This window comes from Dreissena polymorpha, chromosome 10 (assembly GCF_020536995.1).
Source record: "Dreissena polymorpha isolate Duluth1 chromosome 10, UMN_Dpol_1.0, whole genome shotgun sequence".
NCBI lineage: Eukaryota > Metazoa > Mollusca > Bivalvia > Myida > Dreissenidae > Dreissena > Dreissena polymorpha.
Window position 1 is genome coordinate 20,275,845 of NC_068364.1, and position 12,689 is coordinate 20,288,533.

Below are 12,689 nucleotides of genomic sequence, written 5' to 3' on the forward strand. Positions count from 1 at the left end.
TTGTACCAGCAATTTAGTGGGTTTTCCAACAAAGTTGCTTTTTCCGGGATACATATATTGTGGGAATGGTTTTGCTCTCCCCTAAATTGTAGACGAGTGAGCGAATGTCCGAATGAGCTTTTGTATTTCTGTTGAATTAGCCATCCTCACTGTTACCGATTAATTGATATTAGCAAAAGTGAAATGCCCGGGGTATTCTTATGATCACTTCTTTGTTATCAATTCGGGATGAGAATACAGTTGGAAACCAATGCAAACAAGATAATTATTCTCCTAGTGCATCCCATGCCCTCCAACCAGGTTAATAAAGCGTTATAATTTAGCAATAAATTGTCAACTGCGAAACTGTAATCTCCATGAACCTTTAATGCTTTTCCATCCGCAGTGATTGCGTACGTTAAGCAATAATGATCTTAATAATGCATTGCTGCACATTAAAAATGTAGTGGGAGTGGGATTTGGGGCACATCATTCAATCAAAGCCGCGGAGGTTTAATTGTATTTATTGACGCTGACCAATATAGCCATGACGGAAAAGACCTACACAAAACAATGAAAATAGTTTACAAACATAACAAAACAAACGATACTACGAAATATGAATTAAACGAACTTCACATTAATTAAACTAATCCACACACATTTCATAATGCAACAATACACAATGTTCAATAAATGAAAACTGTTTAACTCACCAGGTTGGAATAAAACAACGACTATGGACTTGCGTCCGCTAGACGGTCTTGGCAAATGCAAGCGTGGTCAGTAATTCCATAATGAAATCAACAGGTACATTTGAATGACCAATGAAAATCTGGTATAGGATCAATTCTAAATAACGATTGGACATGACCACAATTGCACGAGCTTTCATGGGTGAACGAACACTGGCGAGAGGACGAAATTCCCACAAAGACGTAAATGTATGTTATGTAAAATGGGAGATAAGAAATTGACCCTACTACACAAAAGAACAGTTCTAGTGCATCAAGGATGGAAAAACACCTAACATTTTCTGAAAATAAAGTTCGATTATGAGTAATTGTCGTTTGAAATTGAATAACTGATAAAGATGTACGATAATTGCAATACACAATAACAATCGTTTTTTGAAAATTATTAATGGTAGATTGTAACCCTATATTACAGTATGGTTGCACATTTTGATGAGTCATTTTCCCCAAATTGGCTTTATTATATTGTTTGGATTATTTACGATAACCAGGTGATTCAAATAGCTGCTGTAAAGCTCCTGCTTGACTGTGCAATAAGCAATATCGTTATACAGGCATGATCAAAGGGATGTAAGTTGTTCCATCCATTTGATTGTGTATTAAGTTAATTTGTTTTGTTCCTTAATTTTCTTACCCTGGAACTACAACTAGTTCTTCTTGAATGCTCTGAGCTTTTATGAGTACATACGTACAGCTCAGAGGGTCAATATATCTGGGAGTTGTATTATTGCAACTAACGTTATCCTATGCATGCACCTTTAAAAAATGTTTCAACACTATTCTTGTTGACATTTTATGTTTAAATTTGAACAGTGTAAATATTCGAAAAGCGTTATTGACTTGACTTACATGATGATGATAGTATTACATCACAAATAACGATGTGCAAAAGATTCGTGTCCTGCAACCTAACCAATAGCGACTCTTTAAGTCAAGCAACATTTCTTTTTTTTCGAAAGAAATCTAATATGGTGGATAGAGCATCAGGGTTCTCAATGAGAGCCAGCCGCCGGCCAAATCGGCCCTTTGAAATCAGATTTTTGCCAGTTGAAAATCACTCAGATTTGGAAAATGGGAAATTTACTTTTCGAAATTTGCGTGTCTTTTCGGTAATTTGACTCTTATTTGCTATTAAGCAAAGACGTCGCTTCATTATCTCCCTTAACGCATTACAACAACAACAATGAAAAGGCACAAAATTGGAATCGGTTAAAAAGCAGTTAAATATTTTGACGTTCTGGTCATCACATGTTGAGTTAAAATTTTACAAAAGTACTAAAGAGCTTTATCCATTAATCTTTTGTAAGTTAAAAAAGCTAAAATTCATAAAATGCCAGGGTTTTTTTTGGGTTGTGGGGGAAGGGGCCTTTTCGCAGGCGTTCCCCTTTTTGGGGGATTCGTTTACATACTCTCTCATTATTACAAAACATTTGTACATATTTGCACTATATTTATTGTTTTTTTCATAATTTATTACGTTTTGCAAGATTAAATTGAAATAGAATTGAGATATTATAATCATGAGACACATCTTTCTATTAAAAAAAATAAATATATATATTAAGGGGGAATTTTTGGTTCTGAAAGGGGAAAAAACCAGCCAAGTTTGGTGGGGGAAGACGCCAATATTCGGCGTCTATTATATAAGGTAAAAAACCCCTGAATGCACACATAAATGCTCAAATTTAAGTGCCTAGTTGATCACTAAAATAGCCATAAAATGGCCCAAAATGCAGGAAAAAAATCAAGTGCTCAATTTTAAATTTTCAGGGGGAGCATGACTCCTGGACCTCCCTAGAAGGCCTATTGGTTTCACATTTGGGCCTGTTGGCTCAAAGTTATTGAGAACACTGGAACATACAAAAGAAAAACAAAGTTAAGTAAATAAAAAGCCATTATTTCTTGCTCTTGGCTCGGCAAATCCACACACCCCAGATATCGGGATATTTATTTCTCTGATGGGATTACTGCCCCATAGATGAAAACAACAATGGGCACTTATAAACTTGAATGGGCAAAAATGAATTGGCGCTTCTCAAGATTTATTTCGGGTAAAAATTATAGGTAAATCAGCGTCAGTAAAATTGCGACTCCATCAAATTTATTTGCGAGTCTATGACGCAACTATATTGTTTAACATGTTAATTATATTAAACAAAGCCGATATAGATAACAAAGTATTGCCTTGCAATTTGAAAAAGTAGTATAAATAATCCAATAAAAGACTGCCATTATTTACAATATATGTGTTTTGGAATTTTGTAAACACTGGCGTCCGCCATAGTAAGGAACTATACAGAAAGTTTGTAAATCGGAACTAATCGGTATATCTCTGAAAATCATTGATAAATGTATTCGTCGTTTCAATGATTAGGGCAGAGTAATTTCGGCAAATCGGAACTCAACTTGCGTAAAACACTTGCTCAGTTAACCATTTAACTAATCCTCCGTTCTCTGCAAAAGTTTCGAAGGCGGATCAGCTATGCACGTGCTATTATTTAATTGGGCGGATTGCCTTGGAGGAACAAACACACGGTTGATTGGGCATGTTGAATGCTAGACAAAGGAAACCGATTATGTCGGCGAGAAATTTGTTGCTTTATTGCTACAGTCAGGAAGGGCTTTCCTTTGATGATGTCAAACTTTCAATTCACACAGAGTGCAAATTTACGGAAGACTTACTGACTCTTTGTTTACAATTCCAGTAAAAAACCAACACTTGCTAACATTAAACTTTGGATTAAATTATAAAAATAAAGCAAAAGCGAAGTTGAAAAATATGATTAAATTAATTCGCGTCAGTTCAAATAAGACGTTTTGCTTTGTAAATCAACGAGTTTTCATGACAACAACAACTTAAACAAATATTTCCGTGACAACGCGGGAATCGATCTACTTTGATTTTTTTTTCATGAAAGATCTCATAAGTCTGGTAAGAGCAAACAAATAATTTGTGTAAGAGTAGTTTATCTAATATAAGATTTATGCAACGGGCATCGCATTGCCCAATGGTGCGCATCGAATTACGGAAATGATGCACACTTTTGTTTTAATGAGAAAGAACGCACCGAGCACCTTTATCCCGATCTCTGCACCCGCTTGTAATTACAATTAGAAATCGGCTTCGGACAAGTGAATATTCTGGCAGCGCTCTTCCTGCAGGGCAAGTGGCATTTCTGGCCGAAAAGATTAAAATTTCAACTTTTAGCATGTCTTTACCAAACAAAACAACGTTTAATCGGCGATTAAAAATTAACGGGGTGTTGATTATTGCGCTCTGCGCTAAAATAAGTGACATTAACAAATTATAGCGTAAAATAAACAGTGCTTTATCCTTTGTCTCAATAAAAAGCGCGCGAAAATTATGCAGACATGTAGAACGTCGCATGGAAAGTGTGGGTGTATTTTGTATTGTATAAAACCATGGAAAATCATGTCAGGCGATTTATGCGTTTTCAGTGGAAAAAACCTGCCCGATTGGAGTTATTTCATCACATCTTTAAATAGTCAAAAATGCAAAAATTTATTTGATACTTTAGAAAAATGGCAAATGTTTATGTTTCTTGAATTTCTTGAGCACTTTAATCGAAAATATTTTTCAGATATTTACCATTAGAAAATCACAATAAAACATATTTGTTACTGATTTATTGCATTTTAAGGTAGCACACCTCTAATGGGCACATATCCAAATATAATCTAAGTAATTATTTTCTTAATCAGCATCATTTCACTGAACTACATGCAAATTTGTAGGTAGGCTTTCCATGCTTTTTAAAAAAATATACCGATTTTTTCAAAACCACCCCCACGCTCGACTTTTGTCCAGTTTATTTTCACCCCTGGGGTATATAAAAGTTCCATAATTCATTCAAATTTCCAAATATGGGCATGCAGTTGGTGTGTACAGATGCTGTAAAGGTGTTTAAAGTTTAAACAAGATGAAATAAGTATTCTTTTACAGACATTTATTTTTTACAAATTTTTATCTATGGAAGAGCGCCATGAAATGTAAGTGATTTCAGCCAAGTAAAAATTGGGTCTGTTAAAAACAAAGTGTCATAAAATTCAAAATAGTATCATTTAAGTCATATTTTAAACTTAGTTTTTATAGAAACACTATATACAGCAAAAATACCAAGAAATAGACAGATTTACCGTTTACTTTTTGAAATAAAAATAAAAATGCAACATGCATGGTTCGTATTTTCAACAGTAAATCACTCAATTTCGCCATAACGTTGTTTTAATTTTAATAATTGAAGAATGTTCATAAAAATTGCAACATATTTAACAATAAATATAGCTTATATGCCATATTAAATCAAATTACGTTAGAAAATAAATAAAATGCGTCGCAAAAAAGTATACATCGTTGGCAGGATTCGAACCTGCGCGGGAATATCCCAAAAGATTTCTAGTCTATCGCCTTAACCACTAGGCTACGGCACCTAATAGTAGGCTCTTCAACCTTCGAAGAAATCGCGGGAAATCATTAGAGGTGCGCTACCTTAAGCTCATGGTGAGCTTTTGTGCTCGCCTTTTGTCCGTTGTGCGTTGTGCGGCGTCAACATTTGCCTTGTTAACTCTCTAGAGGGCACATTTATTGTCCAATCTTCATGAAATTTGGTCAGAAGATTGGTCTCAATCATATCTTGAATGAGTTCGAAAATGGTTACGTTTGCTTGAAAAACATGGCTGCCAAGGGGCAGGGCATTTTTCCTTACATGGCTATATATGGCTATAGTTAAATCTTGTAACACTCTAGAGCCAAATTTATTGTCTGATCTTCATGAAACGTGGTCAGAAGATTCATCCCAATAATATCTTGGATGAGTTCAAAAATGATGCTGGTTGGTTGAAAAACATGGCCGTCAGGGGGCGGGGCATTTTTGCTTATATGGCTATAGTAAAACCTTGTTAACACTCTAGAGACCACATTTATTTTCCGATCTTCATGAAACTTGCTCAGAAGATTTGTCCCAATAATATCTTGGATGAGTTCAAAAATGGTAACCTTTGATTGAAAAACATGGCTGCCAAGGAGCGGGCCATTTTTCCTTATATGGCTATATATGCAGAGCTCCAGATAAGGTTTTGTGAAATTCTTAAATTACTACCAGATTTTCAAAAAGAATTCTTAGCTCTGAAATTTTATTCTTAACGTAACTACTAAGTTTTGGAAAATAATTCTTATTTTTTCTAAATGACCTAAAAATAAATAATAATGGTAATTTTCATGCAAAAAAATCAAAATAAACATACTAGCAACTTTATTTATACGAGTTCAACAGTGTCTTTTCAGTATTATACAATTTTATTTTTCCAATACCTTCATATGCCCAAACTGTGTTTAGATTGCATGCCTTAGATGAATTTTTACATATTTCACATTTAAAACGGGTCTCCCCTTCAATCTTTTCAACGATTAGCCACGGGACTTGTCCCTTCCACTCGCTCAATGTTTTTTTTTGTGTTTAAGTTTGGACCCGTCGTGTCGCGTTTTTGTTTAGCTTTTCCGACTGTGTCGGCAACTGAACATACAGCATCGTATAAGAACTTTTCTATAATGTCTTTCTAAACATTTAACTTCGGCTCACTTTGCGTACAATATGTTAAAAGCGTGTTTTTGGACGCTTTGCAGTTTTTTAGGACGCTCTCTCTGATAGACTGTATACGCCGCTTTTATTGGAAAAAAATGCGCTTTGTTAAACAAACCCGATAACCATTCTATATAAGCACCGCAAAGATCTTTAATACGCGAAAAGAACTCAATAAAAATCGATACGAACCGATGTAAAAATAATATTCGTTACTTGATTTTGTAATTCTTAATGATACATGTACGACAAGATTTTAAAATAAATACGTAACGGACTTGAAAATAATTCGTAATTATGAAAATACGACCCTTATCTGGAGCTCTGATATGGCTATAGTAAAATCTTGTTACATCCCAATAATATCTTGGGACGTTTTTTAAAAAGGATTCCAGTTGGTTGAAAAACCTTGTTAACACTCTAGAGGCCTTATTTATTGTCCAATCTTCATGAAATTTGGTCAGAAGATTTGTCTTTTTGATATTTCGGATGTGTTCCAAAATGGTTACGTTTGATTGAAAAACATGGCTGCCAAGGGGCGGGGCATTTTTCCTTATATGGCTATAGTAAAACCGTGTTAACACTCTAGAGGTCACATTTATTTTCCGATCATCATGAAACTTGGTCAGAAGATTTTTCCCACTGATATCTTGGATGAGTTCGAAAATGGTTTTGGTTGCTTTAAAAACATGGCCACCAGGGGGCGGAGCATTTTGCCTTATATGACTATAGTAAAACCTTGTTAACACTCTAGAGGCCTCATTTATTGTCCAGTCTTCGTGAAATTTGGTCAGAAGATTGGTCTCAATGATACATGTATCTTGGATAAGTTGGAAAATAATTATGTTTGCAGGGCTTTTTTTCCTTCTTTGAGTGTTGCCTTGATTTTGTTTTAAAAACAGCAAAATATGTTGAATTGATTATTTAAGACTTTCCTTATTTTCCCCAAAATCCGGCGTATTGCGTGATTTTTTCCCCCAAAATACGGCATTTTGCGCGATTTTTTTCCCCTAAAAAAAGGCCAGGCCCTTTCCCCAAAATCAGATAAAAACCCCTGGTTTGCTTGAAAAACATGGCTTCCAAGGGGCGGGGCAATTTTCCTTATGTGGCTATAATATAATCTTGTTAACACTCTAGAGGCCACATTTACTGTCCGATCTTCGTGAAACTTGGTCAGAAGATTCATCCAGATAATATCTTGGACAAGTTCAAAATTAATGCCGGTTGTTTGAAAAACATGGCTGCCAGGGGGCTGGGCATTTTTCCTTATATGGCTATAGTAAAACCTTGTTAACACTCTAGAGGCCATATTTATTTTCCGATCTTCGTGAAACTTGGTCAGAAGATTTGTCTTAATAATATCTTGTTATCTAGGTGAGCGACTTTTGGGCTTTCAGGCCCTCTTGTTTCAATAAATTGCAGGGCAAGTACGTATTTCAGCAGGGCAAGTGAACATTCTTAGCTACTTGCCCTGCAGGGCAAGTTGCTGAAAACAAAATTGTCGAGCCCTGTATCTTTAATGGTACCATTTGCATGAGTTTGTGTTTTAGACAGGTAAATGTAAAAGTTTTTGCAGTATCCTTGTTCCTTAACCCTTGTAGTGGTGAATAAATTTTGCACCTTTGGTCAAAAGGCGGCTCATTGCAACTCTCAGCAACCCTTTGGGTTATAAAGCTGAGAGCTGAATTATTGCAACTTATGTCAGCAGTATATATGGTGTTCCACAAAAATAAAACCAATACTGAATAAGATAAAGAATTTTACACCAGCCAGGGATGTGGAAATATGATAATTCTCTATTTTTTTCATTGACAAGTGAAACTGAAAAAACAAGTGTCCGCATTCTCCACAAAACTCTCTTGTCCAAACTAGCATTTTTCATCACTACTTTTGGAATGGTGCCGGTACCAGGACTTTTCATCAGGAAATTAGGAAAAGGCCCTAGTCTTTCAAATTGGGAATTTCATGCGCGATAACTGCTCATTTTGGGAAGGCCTTGTTTTTGAAAGTTTTTTAAACAGGGTCTTTTTCATTGTGCAGACGTATTAAAAGGCACATTGTGGTGCATTCTTAATAAAATCATATGAGAGCTCATTGCTTTCAATTTGGGAGATGCCCAATATGTCCTACGTAAAAAAAAAGACCTTATTTTCAATTGGGAAGGGGCCAAAAAAAATATCAGGGTGAAAAACCCTGGGTACCGGCCAAATTGGGAAAATTAGCGGCGTTTTCATCCAGATTAGGAAATTTATTATTATGCTGAAAACTTAACTTGTAAAAACTTGAGTGTCGATGAAACTTAGCTATAAACAACATCTGACAACCATGCACTGGACTCAACATTTGATACATACTCCCCAATTTTAAAAGTCATAATTGTATACAAGTGCGATTGATAATCAGAACTGGTAATTCGTCTGGCTGTGTTCATTTACACTGAAATTGGTTACAAAGTAATACTACTGAACGCTTAGTAAAAGAGTATGGCTCCATGGCAATGAAGATGGGAACGATTGTGGATCAGCTATGCGTGAATAACCCAGTGTCACTATCAATTTCAGTTGTTTTGTGGCATTGCTATACCTACCACACTCATCCTTATGGTGTACTCCTCCACACAAAAATTGGGGCTAGTTACTTAGTAGACTGATGATGGCAACTCGGTGTTATCCTCGTGGAAATTGTCAAATCATTTATTTCGACAAGTTAAGCCATTTAACAATTATACTTTATTTAAATACCTAAAACTGTATAGGTTTTGATGCATTCTCTTGTGACCATAATTAAATTTGTAGTCCGAAACACGCTTTTTATGCCTCTGGTAGGGCGGCATATAGCAGTTGAACTGTCCGTCAGTCAGTCAGTATGTCAGTCTGTCCGTCCATCAGAAAAAAACTTTAACTATGGCCATAACTTTTGCAACATTGAAGATAGCAACTTGATATTTGGCGTGCATGTGTATCTCATGAAACTGCACATTTTGAGTAGTAGAAGTTCAAGGTCAAGGTCATCCTTCAAGGTCAAAGGTCCAAAAAAAAATTATTTCAAAGTGGGGGCATAATATTATTAAATTATTATTTATAAAATTATTTCAATGCAGTAATGCAGGGGGCATTGTGTTTCTGACAAACACATCTCTTGTTAATTTTAATGTTAATGCCATGTTATCAAATTCTCGCTTCAAATAAACAGTGCACAAGCCATGTATATTTTGTGTATACTGTTCATTCTTTGTTCTGATAAAAAGCTTGCGAAACATATGCTTCTTACGTAAAATGTCATGTTACCACATGGAAAGCGTGGGTGTATTGGATTTTTGTATAAAAACTAAGTAGCGTAGAGACCATTAAAATATTTGAATTTTTGTTAAAACTTTTGTTGCTCATTTTAACTTAATTATATGGCAAATGATTTTGAATAAGAATTTCCTCAAAATTGATTTTAATCAAACATACTTTATCGTTACGGTTTTTAGATTATTCATTATTGAATCAGTTAGTATACTGTAGACAGTACTGAGTAAACAGAATTTCCAGACAAAATTGGATAAAGTGTTGGTTGTTGTGAAAACACGCTTAGCAGGTACATGTATATTGACCTATTGTGTAGACTGCAATGTTTTGACAAAAGGGATTAACATGTGCGTATGGAACTCGTCGCTGATTTTTTTGTGAATTGGAATTTTTTTTGTAAATTGGGAATTTGTTATTTAAGTATTGAGAAAAATGGTCTCATTGGGAATGGTTCCGTTTTATGGTACCAGCTTTATATAGAGGAAAAACGCTGGTCCAAACACCTATCAAGAATTGTGTACATATATTCAAGGGACAGCATATTAAAAAGTTTCTTTTTTTTTACCTTTTTCAACTAGTGCTCTTTAAATTAGTTTGACTGTTTAAACTTGTCCATTAATATCATCATTATGACATCTCGTTTTTAAATATAATATTATGTGAAGAATGTTTCATTATTTTATAGAGAAGGAACAGTATATGTAATTTGTCTGATCAAATTAATACTTATTAAATTTCCTAAACTCTTAAAAAACTGAAATGGATAAATAAGTTGGCTTTCTCACACATCAAATCTTTTTATATGTATTAGCTCGGCATTTTCGGAGAAAACCTGAGGTATTGTCATAGCCAGCCTGTTGTGTCGTCCGCCGTCCGCGTCGTGCTAAAACCTTAACATTTTGTTAAGGTTTTGAACATTGGCTCTAAAATCAAATTGCTTCCACCTACAACTTTGAAACTTCATATGTAGATGCACCTTGATGAGGTCTACAAGTTACACTCATATTTGGCTCACTAGGTCAAAGGTCAAGGTCACTGTGACCTTTAAAAAAAAAAATCTGACAAGCTTTCATTTATTCAAAACTGCACCTGTAGCTGAGCGTGGCACCCGTTATGTGGTGCTCTTGTTTTTTTATTGTCGCGCACTACGATAAATTTTGAGAATGATGTATTGTAATTGGAGGCTGTTTTCACCAGTCCTGGGGTTATTTAAGCTTCTTTCCTGTGACATTTACTTCAAAGTGGAACTACATTACAAATTGTAGATATGTTTTGATTTAGACTTCAGTAAAGTCATTTAATTTTTTAGTAATCCTGATTATGTTTCCAAAAGTATTGTTTTTCCAATAGTGATTGGTTTATTTTAGGTGAAATGCCTCACACCCCATGGATGATGCAAGATGACTGAGTCAGCTGGTATATCCTTTGTGGCACCCATTGTTTGTCTGCTCCATTTAATTGCTTTAGTGGCATCCATACCATGTTACCATGGTAATGCAACATCAGTGTGCGTGGTTGTTGAGACGCCAGTTTGCATGACAGCTGAGGTGACATTCAACTATACTTCCCAAGTGTTTACCAACAGCACATACAACCAGTCGGTAATACAGGAGCAGCTGAAGTACTGGGAACATTTGAGACTGGTTCCTGAGTGCTGGAAGCTTATTCAACCCTTTCTGTGCTCAGTCTACCTGCCGAAATGCGAAAATGACAAACAAGAGGTTGAGCGGCCAAACAAAGAGTTGTGTGAACGGGTGAAAACCCCGTGCGAAGTGGTAAAGAGATACAATGGAAAGTGGCCGTGGTTTTTAGACTGTGATCAATGGTTCTATGCAGAAAGTTGTGGGGTAAATTTAACTTTTCACCATAAGTTATTTATCTTGTTAATTAAATTTGAAGTCAATAATAAGTTTTGCAAATGTTTTGTGAATGCTTTTGAGATAGTTTTAATCATTAACGCAGAAGAGTTTCACTCTTTGTATGTCAATTAGTCTAGAAGATGCAGCATGGCCAGGGGTTGGGGTGGGGGGTAAAAAGGAGCAGGGCTGAGGGCTTAGCACCCTTCTATTTGGCTTTAGATCTTTTCATAAGCTTGACAGCCTGCTGTATCAAGCTGCAAATCCTGGCAAAATGTACTAGTAAAGAGCTTATGGGCTTTTTTGATCATAGTGAATGTTAATTTAATAAAATGTTAATGTAATCAATGCCTTTAACTTGTTCCCACGTTTGTTCCAGCAAACCTTCTATGAGACCACAACATTCGATACGGAAGGTGAATGCAGTGGTCCCCTCACAAAGACTGACAATGAGGCCATATGGTATGACAAGATCAAGGGGTGTGGTCAGCAATGTGAGAGCGCCCTCTACACCACATCAGAACACCTGGTTACCTACATTCTGATCGCTATCATGGCAGCTGTGTGCCTTCTCTGCTCCATTTTTACACTGGTAGGTTGGGAATGGTCTGGAGCCATAGCTGCAAAGTTCAAGTGATATTATAATGTTTCATGTTAAAAAAATTGCGATAAATTTTTTGGATTTGTGACTAGTATTAAAGCATTGAAAATATGTTTTAGTTTTCATTGATCCAGCAAGAGACTATTTTAATAAAATGTACTTTACTTGTGTAAGTTTTCATTAAATTCTAAAGCTTAAGGGATATTCTCTAAAGGTCCGTGGAATTATGTTAGAAGTAAAGAAAAATATTTGGGACAGAAAAAATTGAAGAGTTCAATTTCAGAAAAATGATTGGCATGTTTTGAAATACATATGTATGATTGGCATGTTTTGAAAAACAATGGCAATTGTAGGTACAACCATACATGTATACACTGTTTGCTTTATCAATTTCTAGAATACAGTGTAGTATAGTATTAATAAAGGTGGTTGGTAATTTTGATATTTTACTAAGAGAAACGGATGTCATTTATTATTTAAAAAATACTAACAATTTTGCATGCTTAACTTGTAGTTGTATACAAACATTTAACAGTGCTTCTAAAAACTGTACTAACATACTATCCTGCCATTACAAAAATTTGGTGAAGATTACATAAGCCTTG

At 35.3% G+C, this 12,689-nt stretch overlaps 1 protein-coding gene across 1 annotated transcript in view; it reads left to right on the forward strand.

The window, feature by feature from the left end:
- The first annotated feature begins 1,161 nt into the window (after positions 1-1,161).
- LOC127848283 (uncharacterized) overlaps positions 1,162-12,689 on the forward strand; it is a 44,382-nt gene continuing 32,854 nt past the window's right edge. The window contains exons 1-3 of the mRNA XM_052380657.1: positions 1,162-1,304; positions 10,995-11,474; positions 11,863-12,075. Of these exons, the coding sequence (XP_052236617.1) occupies positions 11,028-11,474; positions 11,863-12,075 (660 nt within the window). The 5' untranslated portion in view covers positions 1,162-1,304; positions 10,995-11,027. The remainder of the gene's footprint in view (positions 1,305-10,994; positions 11,475-11,862; positions 12,076-12,689) is intronic.